This window comes from Sus scrofa, chromosome 1 (genome assembly GCF_054392235.1).
Source record: "Sus scrofa isolate SSC_HxYL_T2T_F1_AM1 chromosome 1, Sscrofa_HxYL_maternal_Yorkshire_Landrace_v2.0, whole genome shotgun sequence".
Taxonomy (NCBI): Eukaryota; Metazoa; Chordata; class Mammalia; order Artiodactyla; family Suidae; genus Sus; species Sus scrofa.
The window spans coordinates 283,547,107-283,570,745 of record NC_139383.1 but is presented as its reverse complement, the minus strand read 5'-3'; the positions used below and the strand labels follow the sequence as shown (position 1 = coordinate 283,570,745).

General features: G+C 43.1%; 1 protein-coding gene across 36 annotated transcripts in view; it reads left to right on the top strand.

Moving 5' to 3' along the window:
* The window catches only part of FNBP1 (formin binding protein 1), a 138,851-nt gene that overhangs the window by 52,766 nt on the left and 62,446 nt on the right, over positions 1-23,639 (top strand). For all 36 annotated transcript variants that reach the window (XR_014829143.1, XR_014829144.1, XR_014829139.1 and 33 more), the window contains exons 3-4: positions 13,351-13,407; positions 14,381-14,528. Coding sequence is in view for 30 of the 36 variants with exons in the window: in XM_084998766.1 (XP_084854892.1) it covers positions 13,351-13,407; positions 14,381-14,528 (205 nt within the window). In the remaining 6 variants the exon portion in view is untranslated. The remainder of the gene's footprint in view (positions 1-13,350; positions 13,408-14,380; positions 14,529-23,639) is intronic.

Sequence of the window (23,639 nt, the reverse complement as noted above, 5' to 3'; positions counted from 1 at the left end):
AGCAGCTTTGCTGGAGTGCCTGCTCCCTCCTCGAAACACTTGCCTCACCTGGCATCGGACTTGGCATTGGAAACCGCAGTCTCTTGGCTTCCTTCCTATCTCACCGGAAACTCTTCTCAGCCTCCCCCGTGGTTCCTCCTCTCCTCCTGCGTCTTTGCCCCAACGTGCCCTGGTGCCCGGTTCCTCGTCCTCTTCCGTGTCGTCTATACTCCCCTGGGGATCTCACCCACGGCTTTAAGTATCATCGTTATGGCAACAGATATGTGTCTCCAAGCTAGATCTCTGTCCTGAACTCCAGAAACAGGTTACGCATTTGGGTTTAAGGCACTATTTGGAGGCCTTCAAATCACCTGATGTGTAACAAGTCTGAACTGAATCTCTCCACTCAAACCCAGCACCCCCTCCCCCCCCCCCCCGACTCCAGGAGGGGCGGTTACATCCCTCCTTGCTTCGATTCAAATCACCAGGGTCCTCTTTGGCTCCTCCCTTTTGCCACACTCCCCCACCCCCATCCAAGCCAGGAAGCCCTGGTGCCTTTGCTTTCCAGATTTATCCAGGACCCAAGCCCTTCTTAGTACTGGAGTACTTCTCGTACTCCACTGTCGCCACTGTGGTCCGAATCCCCATCGCTGCCTCCTGCCTGCGTTATTTTGAGTCTTCTATCTGATTTCCCGTATTCCTCCCTTATCCCCATTCATCTTTTCCACAAGGCAGCCAGGTCACCGTACTCCTCCTTCAAAACACCAGCGTCTCCCCACTTCACACTGAGTCAATCCAGACTCCTTACTCTGATGTCCTACAAAGCTCTGCACGAACAGGTCCCCCTGCCTTTCTGACAGTGTCTCTTTCCCTTTCTCCCTTCCTTTCTCTGCCCTTACGGGTCTCCTTGTTGTATCCTGCACGTGCCCGGCACGCACTCACCCCAGGGGTGTGGCTTTTCATAAAGATGTCATCTAGAGGTTCATTCCTCAGGATCCACGTGGCCAACTCCCTCACCCCCTTCTGGTCTTTGCTCAGATGCCACCTGCTCCACGAGGCCCTCCTTGTCTCCCTGCTGGACTTTTCAGTTTTTCCAAAGCGCTGATAACTGTCTAACCCATCATATGATTTTCCTATAATATTGTATTGTTGACTATCTTCCCTGCTGCAATATAAGCCTCTCAAGGGGGGGGCTCATTGAGTCAGGTTTGCTCATGAATCCCCGTTCCTGTGTCTGGAACAGTGGCTGGTACGTAATAGGTGCTTAAGTAAATAGTCGTAGGAAGAATCAGTCCGCAGGGAACAGGTCTACAGTATTTGGTCAGCACTGCTTAGAGGAGAATTATGTGTCTGCCCAGGCTTATGAGGGCTGAGGAGGGTTTAACAGACAGAACAACTGGGAGTTCCTGTCGTGGCGCAGTGGTCAATGAATCCAGCTAGGAACCGTGAGGTTTCAGGTTCGATCCCTGGCCTTGCTTAGTGGGTTGAGGATCCAGCATTGCAGTGAGTTGTGGTGTAGGTCGCAGACAAGGCTCGGATCCAGTGTTGCTGTGGCTCTGGCGTAGGACTGTGGCTACAGCTCTGATTCGACCCCTAGCCTGGGAACCTCCATATGCCTCGGGAGTGGCCCTAGAAAAGGCAAAAAGACGAAAAACCCCCCAAAAACAAAAAACCAGAACGACTAACAATGTATCAGCAGAGTTGAGGGGAGGTGGGGGGCTCTGATGAAGGAGACACAGAAAGTGCCTCACTCAGCCTGACAGGCTTACCCTCTCACTGTGGAAAAAAGTCTGCATGCAAATAAGTAAGGCAATGAATCAATTAAAAAATAACATTTCTCACCCCAAATAAGTAAAACCATTGATGCAATATGGACCAGGATGAGAAGCAGGGGTTACTTAGCCAGACTGACTGGCCAGGGAAAACCCATTGCTTGAGAACTTCCAGACAAGGAGACATGCAAAGGTCTGACAGCAGTTCTTCTAGGCCAAGGAATCAGCACGTGCAAAGGTCCTGAGGTGGGGACATGTTCAAGGAATGGAGAGGCCAGTGTGACTGGAGTATATTCAACAAAGACTTCCTTGAAATAGCAGTATGACGTTGAAAAACCATCCTGAACTTTTGGGGGAGATGTCTGTCATTAAATAATTTCTGCACTAGAGAGAAATGCTAACTTATTTTAGACGTAGAAGGTGATAATTCAGCCTTTGGGTTTTGTAGGTCATTGGTGAGCAAACTACCAATTACTGAGGCCAAATCCATCAATGCCTGGCTTTGTAAATAAAGTTTCGTTGGAATACAGGTAGATCCATTCATTTCTGTATTGTCTGTGGCTGCAAAACAGTGGCAGTTGAAGAGTGCAGCAAAGCCCACATGACCATGACCTACTTTCAAGTCTAAAATATGTACTGATTTACTATCCAGCCCTTTATAACTTTGCATATGTATGTATATGCAAAGTTTGTTGACCCTTGCTCTAGGTACTATCTATTCAAGGCAAAGTAGGGTCAACTTCTTAATATAATTTTCAAACGTCTTATATGACCTGTATAACAGAACCAACTATTAATTGCCCTTAGCAATTATTTCTTAAAAAAAATAGATAAAATAAATTATTTGTTACGACCAGGTAGTGAATTCATATGATTTAAAAATTCTGATGGTACAAAATGGTTTACCGTGAAGTGTCCCTTCTCTTACCCATGTCCCAGGGAACAATAACTGTTATCTGTCTCTTATGTAGCCTTCCAGAGATATTATGTATACACAGGCAACGAAGTGTGTTTTCTTCCTCACTTCCCCAGCAGTTCAGTTGCCCTGGCCTTTCTGCATCCTGGAGATTATTCTGGGAGTTCATTTTTATTTTTTACAGCTCTACAGTGTTGAATTGGTGGATATGTTGATTGTTTCCAATTGTTTGCAACTCTGAACAAAGTTGCAATGAATAACCTTGAATAATACACTTGGGCAAAAAGCATATCTAGAGCCCAAGTTCCGAAAAGTAGCATTTTGGTTCTAGTAGAATTTGCCACGTTGCCCTTCTCAGACGCGGCCAGCCTTATCACCATCCCAGAGTGCGTGGCAGTGCTGCTTACCTTGACCCTCGGTGCTTCTCGTTACCCACTTTTTTTTTTTTTAAATCTTTGCCAATTTGATAAGTAAAAGTTGCTAAGTCTGAGCGGAAATTTTTGTTTCTCTTACTATGATGTGATTGAATGGGTTTTTATACATTTGAGCCCTTCATACTTTCTTCTTTTCTTCTTCTTCTTCTTTTTTTTTTTTTTTTGTCTTTTTGTCTTTTTGTCTTTTCCAGGGCTGCTCCCGCGGCATATGGAGGTTCCCAGGCTAGGGGTCGAATCGGAGCTGTAGCCACCGGCCTACGCCAGAGCCACAGCAACGCAGGATCCGAGCCGCGTCTGAGACCTACACCACAGCTCACAGCAACGCCAGATCCTTAACCCACTGAACGAAACGAGGTCAGGGATCGAACCCGCAACCTCATGGTTCCTAGTCGGATTTGTTAACCACTGCGCCACAATGGGAACTCCTCCCGTTCTTTCTTCTTGATGAACCATTCCTGTTCTGGTCAATTTTAAAAATTGGAGCTCATTGTAAATAGAAAAGGAAACTGTGTAGCAGTCATTTCATAAAACCTCTCATTGCCTTTTGCATACACAGAATATTAAACTGAAATGTACTTGAACAGTGCAAAAAGACCTTAAAGTGAAACTGCAGGATTTGCCGAACTCAAAACATTAAACACGTTTTTACGAGATTTAGCAAAAAGATTATGAAAAATGTGTAGGGTGTCATGACTGTTTTGTTGTTTTTGTTTTTTAAACTCATGGTATAGTTTTAAACAGGCTCAATTGACTCACTGCGAGGAAAGATAAAGAAAATAGTATTTACTTGTTTACTTCCTCTCCTAATTGAGTTATATAATTTGGTCGGTAACATGAGTCTCACAGTAAATCTGTCTAAATTATAGATTTATGCCCATCCCCATTCCTCCTACCACAGCTTCCTCACTTGTTTGTTGGCATCAGGAAAAATAGGGTATTTTCCCCCTAGTTATCCTCGAGTTCTTTTGTTTTGAGAACACTGCCATACCGTCACCCCTTGGTATCTGTTGGGGATTGGTTCCAGGCCCCCTCCTCCCCTTAGATATGGAAATCTGAAAATGCCCAGGTCCCTTCTGTAACAAGGCTTAGTATTTGTGTATAACCTACCCATCCTTCCATATATTTTAAGTCGTCTCTAAATTATTCACAGTACTCAATACAATGTAAATGCTATGTAAATAGTTGCCCGCATAAATCAAAAATCAAGTTTTGCACCTTGGAACTTTCTGGGATTTCGCTCCATGTTGTACTTGACAGCAATCTGAATGGATTATTCTCCGGTGGTACTTTGTATCTCTCCAGACCTTGTTGTTACATTGTTTTCTGGTGGAAAAGTCTGAAGTCAGCTACATCTTCTCTTTCTTTGTAGGTGACTTGCTTTTTGGACCCTGGATGTGAAGAGGTTTTTTTTTGTTCCACTTAGCAGTTATATAACTTCACTAAGCAGTGCCTTGTGGTTGCTCTGTCTTTGTTAGTTTCCCTTCTAGCCCTTTCATGGGCAAAGTCACTTCTTTCAGGGAAACTGCCTTCAATTATACCTGAGTATGTTTTCTATTCCACTTTTTAGGTCATATGCTTCAGGGATACGACGTTTCCTTGTGTTACAGCAACTTGTTCTTTTTTCCCTCTGACTTTGAGAGTTGCTTTTCACCTTATGATCATCTGAAACCTTTCCTCTATTAAATAGGATATCCAGCCTCATGTATTTATTAGCTCCGGAGTGGTGTGTTTTAGTTCCAAGTTCATTTCCTTCACCTCACAGCTCCCTTTTCATCCCATTCTGTTTTATCCTGTCGTCAGGAGGTTGCTGCTTTCTTAGCTTTGTGCTTTTATGGTTTGCTTCTATTGTGGAGGAGCTTGGGTTTGCTTTGTTTCCTTATATGTTTTCTTCCAGATTAGGGTTTTGCTGTCATTTTCTTTCTTCCCTCCCTCCTCCATTCCTCTTCTTCTGTATTTAGTGAAATGGTTACGAGGAACAGATTCTAGAGTCCCAGTGCCTGAGACGGTTCTTCCACTTAATAGTAATATGATTTGGGGCACATTACTCTCTGTGCTTTGTTTTTTTCATCTGTGGTTTGTGAATAATTATAATGACGATAGTCCCCACCTTATAAGGTTGTTGAGGGAACCTCATGAGAGAAAGCATGTAAACATCTTGGGTTGTTTTTGCTATTAACATAAGCAACACCAGTGCCGTTTATGTATTTATTTGTACGTGAACGTTTCCAGGCCAGGGATCAAACGCAAGCTCCAGTTGCAACCTGCGTCCCAGCTGCAGTAATGCCAGGTTCTTAATCCCTGTACTGCAAGGGAACTTCCAGTGCCCCTTTTTGATCTGATAGAATGCAGATGAATGACTGTTACCATGTTTCTGGTTCCACTGGTCTTTCTCTCTGAGCTTCATTATAGGGTCAGAGCGGGGAAAGTGTTACCAAATCAGGTTTGCCCACACGCAGCAAGCCACCCAAGGTACTGAGGTTTGCAGCAGAGAAAAAAACCAAGGTACTGAGGTTTGTAGCAGAGGAAAGGTTAATTTACAAGGCTGTCAAGGGAGCACATGTCTCAGATCCACCTCCCTGAAGGTGAGGGGCTGGGGGTATTTATGGGATAAAGAAGCAGCGGGTCCTGGGCATGGAGAAAGGTGATTGCAGGTAGGGAAAAGGTAAGCTAGGTGACCCATGCTCTGTGCAGGTGTAGTTGGGGACCGTGCTTCTTCATGGGATGCATATTAAAAAATGCAGGCACCCAGCATGATCCTAGGGTGGAGTTTTGCGCCCTCTGACGTCAAAAGGTCACTCCTCAGACACCTTTGCCAGCTCAGTTTTCAGTGGTTCCAACCAGCCTTAGCTGGCTTGAGCCCCGTCTGGACGCAGCCGACTCCAAGTTCCTGGAAAACAACTCAGGCAAACATTGTTTAGGCTGCATGATGCTCAGAGGACGTGCAAGCCTTTTATAGCCACAGTTTAAGCACGCTTTATCAGTGGAGGCAGGTTACAAGCAGAGGAGTTTTTGGTTTTTTTTTTAATAGGCTGTAAGACAAGCTAAAAAATTTGCTAGTCCCCGGTTTCTGTTAACCTCATGGGGACAGTTTCAAAAGCGCCTGGTTTTGTACATCTTGTCTTTGAGACTCTCCGTTCTGTTGTCTCTTCTCTGAAACTTTGTTAGGGGTTCTGTTTGGGTGTTCCCGTCCTTAGGGCAAAGGTGTCTCCTCTTCCTTGGGAGTCCCTAAGTTTGGGGCGGCCCCCTCGAGAGCTTTGGCTTGCAGCCCTGGGAAGTGAAGACCCAGGTGGCCAGCAGAGTCCTGGAGTCTGGGTGGTCCACCTGCATGTCGTCCTCTCCGAGCCTGTCTGTCACTGTTTCCCGAGTGCTCTCTTGCTTTCTATCTGGATCGATTTTCAGAGATTTCCCTGGTACCTGTGAGGATGGCGGCGTCAGCATCTGTCCTGCACTGTCCCGCTGTCTTCTGTCCCTCATGCCGATCACCACTTCCCAGTGTGTAGACTGAGGTTACTATGTGCCCTTCTGCCCTGGCTTATTTTTCTGCCTTCAAGAAATGTCCTGGCTTTTATTTTTCACCTCTCGTTGGAAAATCACAATTCTCTGATCCGATTTTATTTTGCCATCCTCATCTGGAAATCTTGTGGTGAGCTTTTAAAAATATGAGCGATGGAGAGCAAAAAACCAAACCATCCCTGGGTCCAACCCTGGACCTTCCATTTCAGAAGGTCTGAATGGGGCCCAGGCATCTCCTTTTCAAAAGTCTTCCTGCAACTCTTAGGATCAACCAATTTTTTTTGTTGGTTTTTTGGGGTTTTTTTTTTTTTTGCCTTTTCTAGGGCTGCTCCTGTGGCATATGGAGGTTCCCAGGCTAGGGGTCGAATTGGAGCTGTAGCCACCGGCCTACACCAGAGCCACAGCAGCGCCAGATCCGAGCCACATCTGCAACCCACACCACAGCTCACGGCAATGCCAGATCGTTAACCCACTGAGCAAGGCCGGGGATCGAACCTTCAACCTCATGGTTCCTAGGCAGATTTGTTAACCACTGTGCCACGATGGGAACTCCAGGATCAACCAATTTTAAAGCCAGCATCCTTATTAAAAGTTGTGTATTTCCTCTTAGCTTTTAATTAGCCTGCTTGAGAAGCAAGTGTTAAAACACTTGAAATTTCTCAGAAAGACCCCATAAATGTAAAGATGTTTTAAAAATTTTTTTTTATAAAAGTATAGTTGATCCACAATTTGTGTCAATTTCTGCTGTACAGCAGAGCGACCCGGTCATACATATATATACATTCTTTTTCTCGTTTTATCATCTATCACATTCTATCACAAGCGACTGGCTATAGTTCCCTGTGCAGGACCTAAAGATGCTTTTTATGGTTTATCCACTAGCTTGTTGCTTTTTATGGTTTATCTGCTTGCTTGTTTTTTAAATAACTTCATACAGATAGGGTGAGAGAGCCCATCTCCAGAAAATGGAAACGAAAGTTGATTTTTTTTTTTTTTTTTTTTTTTTTTGTAGTGGTCCCTAAGAGAACTAGTCTTAGATCTGAAGTTTCCTTCTAGACCTCTTAAGCTTTTAGTTTTCTGCTGGCATTTTGGTGAATTATTCATTGATGCTTCTAAGAAGCATCGTGAATGCTGCAGACGCTAACATTGTCAAAGTGACACTCATTCCTCAGCACTGAGCTGTCTTCACAGGAGATCACCCACAGCACATCTTGAATCCTGTTTATGATTTGTCTGGTCCAGTGGAACTATAAGGAGTGCTGGGTTTCACCTGGATCTATTCAAACTATGTTTTCTTCAAGGTGATAAAAATTTAAGTTATTTTTAAATGGCTGCCCAGGACAGGAAGCTAAAGAGAAAATATGGATTTAAGTAAATCTTTAAAATAACAGTTTTGAGGAGTTCCTGTCATGGGTCAGTGGTTAACGAATCCAACTGGGAACCATGAGGTTTCGGGTTCGATCCCTGGCCTTGCTCAGTGGGTTAAGGATCCGGCATTGCCATGAGCTGTGGTGTAGGTTGCAGATGCGGCTCAGATCCCACATTGCTGTGGCTCTGATGTAGGCTGGTGGCTACAACTCCGATTCGACCCCTTTGGGAACCTCCATATGCCGCAGAATCAGCCCTAGAAAAGTAAAAAAGACAAAAAACAAACAAACAAACAAACAAATAGTTTTGAATGAGTTTATATATGTGATGTGAATTTAGAAGTGGCTTTCTATTTGTAATTTATAGTTAGCAGAAGAGATGGTTAATATTTAAAATCATGCACTAAAAATATCTCACATGTAACCTCTAGGTTTTTTCAGTACTCTCAATCTCGTATATGCTGCTCTTACTCTATTTGGAAAAGGAGTTATTGATTATCTAGTTATCTGCTTTCCATGGCTTTTTCCTTTTATCCCTGGGACATGTAAGTAGGAGCTATTATTTTTATTAAAATCTACCTTTTTAAGGATGAAGTGTGGTAAACCAACTCAAAAATTCTACTATGCTTTCAATAAACAAATTGAAATTATTTGAATGATTTTTTAATTATTTTTCCTCTAAAGCACATGCTTCCAAGAGATACTGCTTTTTCACATTCTTTTGGGTCTATACCTGTTAACTAATATTTGCCAGGTATCCACAGTATCAGTAGAGAAAACACAGCGTGGTTTGTTTAAGCGTAGCTCACGGGATAGTAACCTCCAAGTGGGTACATCTTTCTTTCATCAATTTGTCTAATTATAATTTTTAAATTGTTATATGCTCATGCCTTCATTTTAAAGTAATTGTGGAGGGAGTTCACACTGTGACTCAGTGGGTTACAAACGTGACTAGTATCCATGAGGATCTGGGTTCAATCCCTGGCCTCGCTCAGTGGGTTAAGGATCTGGCGTTGCTGTGAGCTGCAGTGTGGGTCGCAGACTTGGCTCAGATCCCGCGTTGCTGTGGCCGAATTTGCAAACTTTAAGGGACAGTAGACTCAACAGTGCACCTCGGACTCACAGGTGAAGAGCTGGAAGCAGAGACTTGCCTGTTGCTTTGTCCCAGGTCACACCATCTAGGCACATGGTCTCTGGATTTCTAGAACAACGTCCTTTTTACTAAAGTGTACTGTCTCTCACATCATCCAGTGATACTTGGTAGAGACAAAATCACATTTCACTTTGCCTGTAAACTCTAACATGATCAAAGTTGTTGGATCCAGCATTGCCATGAGCTGTGGTAGAGGTCACGGTCAAGGCTCTGTGCTCTGGCTTTGGCCAGCAGCTATAGCTCCGATTGGACCCCTAGCCTGGGAACCTCCATACGCTGCAGGTGCAGCCCTAAAAAAACAAAATGACCCCCCCCAAGTTGTAAATTTATTATTGTACATTTTTCTAGGTAGAGCTATAGATTCAGGGGAAATGAAAATGAAAGAAATGGCTTGTGGAATAATGAAAGTAGCTGCTCTAAAAGAGGAATAGCAACAGGGAATAAACAGGGAAGTGAATGCTGAGATGCGGTCAAGTGAAGAGTCTCACAGTGGCCCATGTCAGCTCCTTCTAACCATGGAAACCAAAAGCAGGACCCAAGGGAAATCAGCCAGTGGCAGTGATGTTAGTGAGTTTTCTTTTTTCGAGATTACCTCTTAGAACATAGGCAAAACATTCTCTGAGAGACATCATAGCAGTGTTTTCTAAGGTCAGTCTCTCAAGGCAATAGCAAGAAACAAATGGGACCTAATCACACACAGCAGAAGAAAGCTTAAACAAAACAAAAAGACAACCCACGCCGGAGAAAACATGTGCAAATGATGCGACCAACAAGAGCTTGGTTTCCAAAATGCATAAACAGCTCATATGACTCCATAACAAAAAAAATCAAGCAACCCAATCCAAAAATGGACAGAAGACCTAAATAGACACTTCTCCAAAGAAGACATAGAGACGGCTGTATGTTGGCAAATGAAGAGATGCTCAGCGTCGTTAATTATCAGGGAAATGCACAAAACAATGAGGTATCACCTCATACCAGTCTGAGTGACCATCACTAAAAAGTCTGTAAATAATAAATGCTGGAGAGGGTGTGGAGAAAATGGGACCTTCCTACACTGTTGGAGGGAATGTAAATTGCTGTAGCCACCATGGAAAACAGTATGGAGTTTCCTCTAAAAACTATAAATAAAGTTACTGTATGATCCAGCAGTCCCACTTCTGGGCATATAAAACTCTAATTCAAAAAATGCATGCCTACCAATGTTCACTGCAGCACTTATTTATAGAAGCCGAGATACGGAAACAACCCAAATGTCTGTCAACAGAGGAATGGATAAAGATGTGCCATATACAAGAACATCAAATGGGAAAAGGAAAGTCTATTCAGCAAGCATTGCTGGGAAACCTGGACAGCTGCATGCAAAGCAATGAAACTAGAACACACCCTCACACCATGCACAAAAATAAACTCCAAATGGCTGAAAGACTTAAATATACGACAGGACACCATCAAACTCCTAGAAGAAAACAGGCAAAACACTCTCTGACATCAACATCATGAATATTTTCTCAGGTCAGTCTCCCAAAGCAATAGAAATTAGAGCAAAAATAAACCCATGGGACCTCATCAAACTGAAAAGCTTTTGCACAGCAAAGGAAACCAAAAAGAAAACAAAAAGACAACTTACAGAATGGGAGAAACTAGTTTCAAATGATGCAACCGACAAGGGCTTAATCTCTAGAATATACAAGCAACTTATACAACTCAACAGCAAAAAAAACCAACCAATCAATGGAAAAATGGGCAAAAGACCTGAATAGACATTTCTCCAAGGAAGATATACAGATGGCCAACAAACACATGAAAAAATTCTCAACATCGCTGATCATAAGAGAAATGCAAATCAAAACTACCATGAGATACCACCTCACACCAGTCAGAATGGCCATCATTAATAAATCCACAAATAACAAGTGCTGGAGGGGCTGTGGAGAAAAGGGAACCCTCCTGCACTGCTGGTGGGAATGTAAACTGGTACAGCCACTATGGAGAACAGTTTGGAGATACCTTAGAAATCTATACATAGAACTTCCATATGACCCTGCAATCCCACTCTTGGGCATCTATCCAGACAAAGCTCTACTTAAAAGAGACACATGCACCCGCATGTTCACTGCAGCACTATTCACAATAGCCAGGACATGGAAACAATCCAAATGTCCATCAACAGATGATTGGATTCGGAAGAGGTGGTATATATACACAATGGAATACTACTCAGCCATAAAAAAGAATGACATAATGCCATTTGCAGCAACATGGATGGAACTAGAGAATCTCATACTGAGTGAAATGAGCCAGAAAGACAAAGACAAATACCATATGACATCACTTATAACTGGAATCTAATATCCAGCACAAATGAACATCTCCTCAGAAAAGAAAATCATGGACTTGGAGAAGAGACTTGTGGCTGCCTGATGGGAGGGGGAGGGAGTGGGAGGGATCGGGAGCTTGGGCTTATCAGACATAACCTAGAATAGATGTATAAGGAGATCCTGCTGAATAGCATTGAGAACTATGTCTAGATACTCATGTCGCAACAGAAGAAAGGGTGGGGGAAAAAACTGTAACTGCAATGTATACATCTAAGGATGACCTGAGCCCCTTGCTGTACAGTGGGAAAATAAAAAAAAAAAAAAAAAAAAAAAAAAAAAGATGTGCCATATATACTCAATAGAGTATTACTCAGCCATAAAAAAGAATGAAACAATGGCATTTGCAGCAACATGGATGGACCTAAAGATTATCATACTAAATGAAGTCAGTCAGAAAGAGAAAGAGAAATACTGTATGATATCACTTATATGTGGAATCTCAAATATGATACACATGAACTTAATTTATGAAACAGAAATAGACTCACGGACATAGAGAGCAGACATGTGGTTGCCAAGGGCAAAGGGGATGGGGGAGGAATGATTGGGAGTTTGCGGTTAGCAGATGCAAACTATTATATTTAGGATGGATAATCAACAAGGTCCTACTGTGTAGCCCAGGGAACTATATTCAATATCCTGTGGTAAACCATATGGAACAGAATATGAAAAGGAATACACACACACACACACACACACACACACACACACACACACATATATGTATAATTGAGTCACTTTGCTGTATACCAGAAACTAACTCAGGATTATAAATCAACCATACTTAAATTAAAAAAAATTTTTTTTAGGGAGTTCCCCTTGTGGCTCAGTGGTTAACGAATCCGACTAGGAACCATGAGGTGGCGGGTTCAATCCCTGGCCTTGCTCAGTGGGTTAAGGATCCGGCGTTGCCGTGAGCTGTGGTGTAGGTTGCAGACGCGGCTTGCGTCTTACGTTGCTGTGGCTCTGGCGTAGGCCGGCAGCTACAGCTCCGATTCGACCCCTAGCCTGGAAACCTCCATATGCCTCGGGTGTGGCCCAAGAAATGGCAAAAAGACAAAAAAGAAAAAAAAAATTTTTTTAATGTAGAGAATGTACAGGAGAGTGTTTGGATTTTTGGCCTTGGAGTTGGGATTAGGCAGAGAGATTAGGGTGATTTAGGCTGATCAGAGTGGATGCAGTGAAAGCCTGCTAAAGGCAAGTTAAAAGTTCTCCTCCGTAAATGTCCTAGCATGAACATCTCCCAAATATCGTCTCTACTTCCCTCAAGAAGATTTAGTCACAGGTAGGTTTCCTTAGGTCTTTGGGAGGCGGCCCCACGCCTTGAAAACATGCCTTATAGGCACTTCAATGTTTAATTTAGACATTTGGACCCAGTCCGTATGCTTGCCTTGGATTGAGAGTAAAAATGCTCTAAGGATGATAATTAGGAAATAGGGACTGGTAGCCTGGTAAGAAGAACTGTCCTCTGCTCAGTTCTGCAAATAAAAGCCACTACAGAGAAACACATAGTCCCACTGTCCAGTTAAATAAGGTCAGGTCTTAACGTCTAGGTGAGTGACCGGCCGGCGACCACTTTTGTTCTCATTTGCTCCACCCTTAGGTAAAAGAGTCAGCGCTGTGCAAGTCCTTCCTGTTGAAAGATCGAAGGAAATAAATGGAGTTCACGTCTGGACCTTTTGTGATTTTTTTTTTTAAACTTCTTTTAAACTTATTCTTCATCTTTTATTCTTTTTTTTTTTTAACTTGTAAACAAAAGCATTAACTTCATCTTTTATTCTTGATCTCTCAGTTATCTTTTTGAATAAGGTGACATGTCTGCCTTTCCCTTTTAGGAATCTTTCGAAGAAATACCAACCTAAAAAGAACTCAAAGGAGGAAGAAGAATACAGGTGTGTTTATCAGCGATCATTATGTGATAATATCTATATGCCACTGGTGACGGCTCTAAAGGAAATCTACATATCTTTGGTAGATACATCTACAAAAACGAGTTGCAGTCCCCATTCCTATTTGTGTTGGCTTTTAAATCGGGGGAAAGACAATAAAAACCTACTCAGATGACCTTTCTTACACCGAGTCACTAGACCTGTCCCACACTGTTTCAGTTAAGGTCATTGGGAAAAGCTTAGACTATAAGCAAATGCAGGAGGTGTGGGCTGTGCTCTCTATGTCTTGATTTGGTTTTGTAGTATCAGGAGTCTCCTTCCTACTGCTCATTCATCTGGGAAATATTTCAGGCATCCATTAAGACATCTTACTTAACACGAATAGCCCCAAAGTATTATGTCTTGGAGTTCCTATTGTGGCTTACTGGAAATGAACTTGACTAGTATCCACAAGGATGCAGGTTTGATCCCTGGTCCCACTCAGTGGGTAAAGGATCCAGCATTGCCTTGACCTGTGGTGTAGGTTGCAAATGTGGCTTGGATCTGGCATTGCCATGGCGGTGGCATAGGCCAGCAGCTGTGGCTTTGATTCAGCCCCTAGCCTGAGAACTTTCATATGCTGCAGGGGTGGCCCTAAAAAAGCAAAAAAAAAAAAAAAAAAAAAAAGTATTATGTCTAATTTAGATTTCCATATCCATTACATGTATGTCTTTGTATTAGGGGTCATACTACAGCTACAAACAATGCCAAATATTGCCTTATGTAGAGCAGTTTGGCTTCACAAAATGAAAAATGTTTCGGGTGTAATTAATTCTGCACCATTTTGCTGAGAACACTCTTATGTGTAATGAATTGTCCAGACCCGAGGGGAGATGAAATCAAATTAACGGGGTTTTAATTACTATTTCGCCGAGCGAAGCAGCGTTAGGGTGGATGTGCCTTGTTTGAAAAGGAGCGGTGTGTGTTCTGTTTCCAGGTACACGGCGTGTAAGGCTTTCCTTTCCACCCTGAACGAGATGAATGACTACGCGGGGCAGCACGAAATTATCTCCGAGAACATGACCTCTCAGATCACGGTGGAGTTAGCACGCTATGTCCAGGAACTGAAGCAGGAGAGGAAATCGGTAACAAATTTTTGTTTTTGCTTCCTAAGAGATGCACCAAAGATGAGGGGACTATCTCCAGAAGTTTTACAGTTCAGTGGACTCGTAGGAGATGATGGTGGCTCTTAAATCGCCACCTTTGAGAAGCATCTAGAAATTATGGACCCTTGGGAGTTCCCTTTGTGGCTCAGCAGGTTCAGAATCGGACATAGTGTCTGTGAGGATGTGGGTTCGATCCCTGGTATTATTCAGTGGGTTAAGGATCTGGCATCGCCATAAGCTGCAGCGTAGGTTGCAGATGTGGCTTGGATCCCAAGTTGCTGTAGCTGTGGTGTAGGCCTGTAGCTGCAGCTCAGATTCCACCCTTAGCCTGGGAACTTCCATATGCGGCAGGTGCGGCTCTAAAGAAGAAAAAAAGAAATTATGGACCCTATTCTTAACATGTTTCTGGGTCTTTACATCCAATTTCAAGGGTCCCTCAGATGCTTTCAGACTCATCTGTGCCTTGTAAATCTACTATGCTTCAATAAAAAAAGGAAAAAATGGTAAAAACAAAACAAAAACAAAAACAAAACACCTCCTCTGTGGATACTAGAATACTAACCCCTTTGAGGAATTTAAATATCTTTGAGGCTATCAGACATACAAGAGTAAGCAATATAATATGGCATATGCTCTGAGAAATAAGTCATATTAAAACAAATGCTTATAAGGAGTTCAGAAGAGCAAGAAAAAATGACTTGAGTTACAGCCACTCCGTTCTGAGGCTCATTCATTGCCATCTAATGAAGAGGGCCTTTTTGTTCCTCTTGCCCTCATTATAGTCTTTTCATAACTTTTATTTTTAACAAAAGGGAAAAATGCATACTCAAGTAAAGTGTATTCATAGCCTATTCCTAGATTTTGCCCTAAGAAATTTATCATTAAGCCATGGACTGTATGTATCATTGTACTTTTATCACCTGTGAGGTTTGTAATAAAGTGACAAAGTTGGCCAATGATAAGCTTTTCTGTATAAATTTAAGTCCATGGTGCTCCTGTGATTCTTTTAGTGCTCTGGAGAGACCTGAGCCAGCAAAATTGATAGGATTCTTGCTGCAATGGAGGCGACATAAAATCATAAAGACCAAGATAATTATTTCTTGGCATTCACTTGTGGAGCCCTGGGTTAAGGATCCTGCGTGGTCACTGCAGTGGCTCGGATCACTGCTGTGGCGCAGGTTTAGTCCCTGGCCGGGAAACTTCCACATGCCATGGGCGTGGCCCAAAAAAATTTATTATTATGTATTTGAGATAGTTGGGACAAAGCACAGGTGCCGTGACAGAGCACGCACTGGGAATGCCTAACCTGCTCGTGCTCCGGTCAGGGAAGAGCTTCCCAGGGGGCTTAACAGTTAGTGTAGTTGATTTACAGTGTTGTTAAGCCCAGGGGACTTAACAGTTAGTAGGGTTGATATACAATGTTTTGTTCGTTTCTGCTGTGTAACAAAGTGATTCAGTTATGCATAGAGACGTATACATTCTTTCTCAGATTCTTTTCCCACATAGGTTATCATAGGATACTAAATAGAGTTTCCTGTGCTGTCTAGAAGGTCTGCCTTGACCAACCATTCCACATGCACTAGTGTGTGTATATGCAGATCCCAAGCCCCCAATCCATCCCCTCCCACCACCTGCCCCCTTTGGTAACGTCTGTGAGTCCGTTTCTGTTACTAAGTAAAGGAAAACAGACAGTTAAGGGTTTCTTGTTTGTTTGTTTGCTTTTTTAGGGCTGCACCCAAGCCATATAGAAGTTCCCAGGCTAGGGGTTAAATCAGTGCTGCGGCTGCCAACCTACACCAGAGCCACATCAACTCGGGATCCGAATTGCGTCGGCAACCTCCACCACAGCTCAGGGCAACACTGGATCCTTGACCCACTGAGCAAGGCCAGGGGTCGAACCTGCGTCCTCATGGATACTCGTGGGGTTCATTTCTGCTGAGCCACAACAGAAACTCCCAGTTGAGGTTTTAACGGGACTTGAGGATCAAGCAGACGTGGCCTGGGACAAACATTCAGTAGAGGGAGGGGCTGTGCAAAGGCCCTGGGACAGGAAGGTGAAGTTTAGTTCTTTCTGAACTAGAAAGATGTAGTAGCGCATGGCTTTGGGTATGTTTAGAAGTCAGGAGAAGATAGATGCCTTAGGATCAAGCTGCTAGATTAAAAAAAAAAGTTTGATAAACTGAGATGACTTTTTTTATCTATCCACGTTAGAGCAATGGGTTCGATTCCTGTCTTCTTTCTCAGTGGTATCACCTTGTCCTTGATGTCTGTCTTCTTCACGATATTTAAAATTACAAAGCCCCCCTCCCCTCCCCACCCATTTCCACAACCTCTCCCTGCTTTATTTCATTTTTTTCTTTAGTACTTACCAGCTGCAAACATTTTATGTATTTACTTGTTTGTTTTTCTTTCTTTCACACTGTAAGCTCCACAAGGGCCAGACTTTTCTTGTGCACTCTTATATCCTAAGCCCCTGGAACAGTGCCCACTGTCTTATAAAGCATACCCTCAATAAATACTCTTGGAGTGAAAGAAAGAATTGAGCAGCAGTTTTATTTATTTATTTATTTGTTTTATTATTATTATTATTATTATTATTATTTTGTCTTTTGTTTTTTTTAGGCTCTCGGTATGTGGAGGTTCCCAGGCAAGGGATTGAACAGGAGCTGCAGCTGCCGGCCGATGTCACAGCTGCAGCAACACGGGATCCGAGCCGCGTCGTCGACCTACACCACAGTTCATGGCAACAGTGGATCCTTAACCCACTGAGGGAGGCCAGGGATCAAACCCGCATTCTCATGGATCCTAGTCCGGTTCATTAACCACTGAGCCGGTTCATTAACCACTGAGCCACGATGGGAACTCCTAGCAGCAGTTTCAGACATAGCTTAGTTCTCAGCTAGACTTTGTTTTGCTCATGCCAGATCCCTGTATTTCTTGGCTAAATATGAGCGGGTCCTTTTGTTTATTTACTCACTGTTGATCATATGTCTTTCGACAGTCTGTCATATCTGGGCTTTGAATTCTTTTCCCTTTTTAATCAAAAATTATAGTAGTTTAATTATAGTAAATTATAGGTGGTGCAGATAAATGGTAAATAATATCTCGCAACACGTAATGTTCCTCTTAAGGAGAATTCCAAGTACACGTTTCTGAGTCAGATGTTCTGTTGGGGAGGAGCTGTAAACAGCATGCTCTCTTAAAGGGTTTTGTAATTCTATTAAGACGGAAATTTAGGAAATTCTGAAACCTTTTGTAATTCTAGAAAGAATGCCAGTGGGTGCATACACATTTGCGGTGTTTTGATAGAATACCTCATGAGCACTTTTGCTTTTTTTTTTTTTGTTACAAAGGTAATAGTTACTGTTATTTTGAATGAGTAAATGTGTGGTGTTGTGTTGATGTCCTATCATTTCTAAAATTATTCTGGGAGTTCCCATTATGGCTCAGTGGTAACGGACCCAACTAGGATCCATGAGGATGCCGGTTCCATCCCTGCCCTTGCTCAGTGTGTTAAGAGTCCAGCGTTGCCATGAGCTGTGGTGCAGGTTGCAGATGTGGCTCTGATTCAGCTCCTAGCCTGGAAACTTCCATATGTCACACCTATGACACTAAAAAGAAAAAAAAAATTATCGTTAAAATTATTCTGATTGGAGACCCCTGGAGGCCTAGCCATTAAGGATCTGGCATTGTCACTGCTGTGGTGCAGGTTCCATCCCTAGCCCAGGAACTTCCACATGCTACAGCCATGACAAATTAAAAAAAAAAAATTCTGATAATATTGGATATTTAATTGTTTGGCCTCAAGTGTTGCTTTTATAGGTTCTAATAACCGACCTCTGCTGCACTTAATAGTCTGTCCTCACAGCAGCCCTTGATGGAGCAGGGGCATTATCTTGCACATTTTACTGGTTCTCTTACTCACATTTTGCACCCAGGCAGCCTGCCTCTCAGGGCAGTGCATAGTCATACACATGCTTTTGTTCCTATTGAGCTATTTTCTTGAACTTACTTCCAAGGATGCTGGACCACGTGATGTGAACATCTCCACTGGTCCAGTTCACTGTAGAATGGCATTCCTCGTTGTCAATCAGCTATATCTTAATTTAATTATTATTATTTTTTTAAAGAATGGGGTTCCTAAGATCGTCTCATCCTAAGCAGTGTTTCTCCCTGTGATCTTTCGGCTACCCTGACTTTTCTTATAAGTGATCTCATTTTCATAAGGATGAGTCTCAAAACCCTGGCAGAATGGATTGGTTCCACTTCCCGGCTATGTTACGTATCCACAGAAGCGCCCCCAACAGAACTAAAACTTAAATCAGGCTCTTCTGGGGTCCAGCTCACTTGCCACGTTACTCTGTGACCATGAAGTGGGGCCAGTGAACTTCCTTGGAGGAGAAGAGACCCTCGATCAGTAGTTTGTCCACAGAGCCGCAGCTCCCGGGCTCTGGGAGACGAGGAAAGAACCCGCTCAGGACTCCGGCAGCCCCATAGCTGTGGAACCTCAGGCACATTATAAACCTCTCTGAGCAGCCAGTTCTGAGTCCGTGGCTGAAGGCTGATTATAATAAACCGCCTTCGAGGCCTGGGGGAGGAACGTGAGGAGACAGGTCCACACACCTAGTGCCTTGGTCATGGGGACTGATATACAGGCACCTCCCATCCACGCATTCTCTTTCTCAACACGGAATCTCCTTTCGACTCCAAAGGTTTTTTTTTTAAATTTTTACTGAAGTATAGTCGATTTACAGTGTTGTGTTAATTTCTGCTGTACAGCAGAGTGATTCAGCTTTATATTTTTTTTATATTCGTTCCCGTTATGGGTTGTCATGGGATGTCGAATGCAGTTCCCTGTGCTATGCAGTAGGACCTTCTTGTTTATCCCTCCTATATATCATAGTTTGCCTCTGCTAATCGCACACTCCCAATCCTTCCCTCCCCGGTCCCCTCCTCCTTGGCAACCACAAGTCTGCTCTCTATGTCTGAGTTTCCTTCTGTTTCACAGATAAATTCATTTGTGTCATATTTTAGATTCAGTATATAAGTGACATCATATGGTATTTGTCTTTCTCTTTCTGACTGACTTCACTTGGCATGATAATCTTTAGGTCTATCCATGTTGCTATAAGTGGCATTATTCCATTCTTTTTCATGGCAGAGTAGTATTCCCTTGTATATATGTACCATATCTTTTTTATCCATTCATGTTCTGATAGACATTGAGATTGTTTCCAGGTCTTGGCTGCTATGAACACAGAGGTATGTGTATCTTTCAAATTAGAGTTTTATCTGGATATATGCCTAAGAGTGGGATTGCTGGGTCATAGGGCAAGTCCAGAACTTTTTGATCAGGGTTTATTACAGAAAACAGGAGCATATACAGGCCTCCTTGTGACCATATCTCGTAGCAGTATTGTCCAGGGCATTTTTTTTTTTTTTTTTAGGTCTGCGCCTGCAGCATTTGGAGGTTCCCAGGCTAGGGGTCGAATTGCAGCTGTAGCCACTGGCCTATACCACAGCCACGGCAACGCCAGATTCGAGCCGCATCTTCCACCTACCCCATAGCACACAGCAAAGCCAGAACCTTAACCCACTGAGCAAGGATCGAACTTGTGCCCACTGAGCAAGGATCGAACTTGTGCCCTCATGGATGCTAGTCAGATTCATTTCCGCAGAGCCATGATAGGAACTCCTGTCCAGTGCATTTAAAATGTCCTTTCTTGGCGTTCCCATTGTGGAGCAGAGAAACAAATCTGGCTAGTAACCATGAGATTGTGGGTTCCATCCCTGACCTTGCTCAGTGGGTTAAGGATCCGGCGTTACAGTGAGCTGCAGCTCCGATTTGACCCCTGGCCTGGGAACTTCCATATGCCGTGGGTGAGGCCCTAAAAAGCAAAAAGAAAAGAAAAGGGGGAAAAAAAGACCTTTTAAAAAATACTGAATGGGTGAATAGCCTTGTAAACAAGCCACTTTAAAAATTTTAGATCGAGCTCCCACTGTGGCGCAGTGGGATCTGCAATGTCTCTGCTGCTCCAGGACGCAAGTTCAGTCCCTTGCCTGGCACAATGGGATAAAGGATCTGGTGTTGCCAAGGCCATAGGTCACAGCTGTGGCTCAGATCTGATCCCTGGTCCAGGAACTCCATGTGCCATGAGACAGCCAAAAAAAAAAAAAAGAAAGAAAGAGAAAAGAAATTTAGCTCTAGTGACTGTTTCTCATGGCTGACTACAAATAATGTCTTGCTTAAGCACCATTCTTAGTCCAATACCTTTTGGGCCATTTGATACAGAGGCAAAATCCTCCCGGCCCAAAGGGATAATTTAGAACTCACAGGATCACCGCTGGATCTCGTTACCGTGCATAGAGAGTATTTCCAAGTTCAGTTCAGGATACTAGTAGAAATTTATTTTTCATCTAGATTTTGCTATGTTTGGAGAGACACATCTCCAAGAAGAGTGTGCGGTGAAAAATAGCTCACTCTGCCAAGGAGAGAGTTTCTGTGCTCTTTCGAATGGATTTGAAAGGAAGTAGAAGACCGGGAGGTAGTGGGAGAGACAGACCTTCTTCCTGCCTTTAGGACCATATCGTGCTCAGGAGCCAGCTGTTGGATGTTCAAGTCTTAAAATCTCCAGCTGTCCTATAACAGGAGAAAAGATGGTTTTTATGTGGTGGTTTCCATAGGTTCTCGCATTACAGTGCAGCTTGCTCACATAATACTATGAATAACCAGTGTTTGTCCTGCCGCATGAGTCTCTTTGCTCGTTGGGATGAAAATGTGTTGCTTTTGTACAAGTAAATTCTGTAAAAGAGAGCTGGGCTTGCCGTTTGCAAGAGCAGAGCCGTGGAGGTTCCCTCCTGCCTGAGGCCTGAGCCAGCGACAGCGGTCATTAAGAAACACCAGCATTCCTGGGAGCCTCGGATGAGGGCTCTTACTTTCTTCACCTAATGGGCTCCACTGAAGGCAACTCTATTTTTGGCAAGATGCTTCCCTTTAGAGATAATGGAATCGCTGGCTGGTCCTTGGAGTGACTATCAGTCAGAGTGCACAGCGACAGTTCCTTTGCTTTGTGTTCAGTCTTCTATTCTCACATGTAAATTATCAATGAATCTGATTCTGCGACAAGGTCTGGGATTTACTGGTATTTAGCGATAATGGATAAAATAACTGGGAAATGGACAGTTCTTTCGAAGGCAACATGATTAGTTTTAATGTGTAAAATCTGGAAATGTTATAGTTTTCTAGGTTTTTTACAAATTTGCAGTGAGTACAATACTCATCAGATCTTTAAGCTGACCACATAAATAAGAATTTCTAATTCTTTTATTTACTCTCTCTTTTTTGGGGGGGGGAGGGAGTTTCTGTGATTCATTGATTAGTTTCCAAATGTTTTAAAGCATGTCATTAAAACTGAATCAAAGAACAAAAGCTCTGAGTTCCCATTGTGGTTCAGTGGAAATGAATCTGACTAGGAACCATGAGGTTGTGGGTTCAATCCCTGGCCTTGCTCAGTGGATTAAGGATCTGGTATTGCCGTGAGCTGTGGTGTCAGTCACAGATGTGGCTCGGATCTGGCATTGCTGTGGCTGGGGTGTAGGCCGGCAGCTGTAGCACTGATTCGACCCCTAGCCTGGGAACCCCCGTATGCTGCAGGTGTGGCCCTAAAACGACCGAAAAAAAAAAATAGGAGCTATGTGTTATTCTAGCACTGTAATAATTCACTGAACTAGTTCTTTATTATTTGATCTACAGGCTATTATCAGCTTTTGATTATTCATTTAGTTATTTAGTTAGTTATATAAACACTGCTGCAATGAATTCTTCCCTTTTGTGGCTGTTTTCTTTGTGTAGGGGTTGGGGGGTTATTTCTCCAAGCCAAATTCCCAGAAATGAGAAAGAGGTCAAAACCTGCCAGATTCATGGTTCCTGAGTAAGCTTTAGCCCTTTGTAAGATCGATGGCCTTGAACAGAAGAAGAGATGAGATTCCTAAGTCACTGAAAGGATCAGCTGGGATATGAATTGCCTTATCCGAGATGCGGGTAATTCAGAGTTGCTGTCAGATAGATTCTCCCGAAAGAACCACTGTAAATACACTCCTACGAAGGATTTTTGCACACTGCATCAAATTATTAAAGAATTTTAGTGAAAGGGGTTCAGCTCCAACCTTTGAGTCTGTGTAGGGTCCGCAGTGATCACCGCTAACCACATTTGAGGGATTTATGGAGATTTATAGCTCCAGGAGGGGAATCAGGAGGTTCCAGCCAACATTTACTGGAACTTCCAAGTAAATTTCTCACGGCAGGTGGAAAGAATGGTTCACGATAAAATATTGGCTAGGAGCAGAATCACTTTTTGGCAATGGTTATCTGAAGAGTTCTAGAGGAAACAATTAGGCAATACCTGCAATGTCTCACTTACATTTTTACCAGTCTCAGATAATGCTTGCAAAACCTCACATCCTTGAGAATTGGCCATATGAAAATTTCCCCCAAGATTTCAATGTTTAAAAATTCAGGCTAAAAGCTCTATCACTTATTTCATTTCTTTTCTTTTCTTTTTTCTTTTCTTTTCTCTTCTTTTCTTTTCTTTTCTTTTCTTTTCTTTTCTTTTCTTTTCTTTTCTTTTCTTTTATCACTACATCCACAGCATATGGACGTTCTGGAGCCAGGGACTGAATCTGAGCCACAACTGTGGCAATGCCAGATCCTTTAACCCACTTAACCAGGCCAGGGTCCAAACCCGAACCTCCTCCGGGACCCAAACCACTGCAGTTGTCTTTTGTTTGTTTGTTTGTTTTTGTTTTGTTTTGTTTGCTCTTTAGGGCCGCACCTGAGGCATGTGAAGTTCCCAGGCTAGGGGTCCAGTCTGAGCTGCAGCTGCCAGCCTACACCACAGCCACAGCAACACCAGATCCAAGCCTCGTCTGTGACCTATACCACAGCTCTCGGCAACGCTGGATCCCAAACCTGACCCACTGAGCAAGGCCAGGTATAGAACCTGCATCCTCCTGGATACTAGTCAGATTCGTTTCTGCTTCGCCACAATGGGAACTCCATGCAGTTGGTTTCTTAGCCCACCACACCAAGGC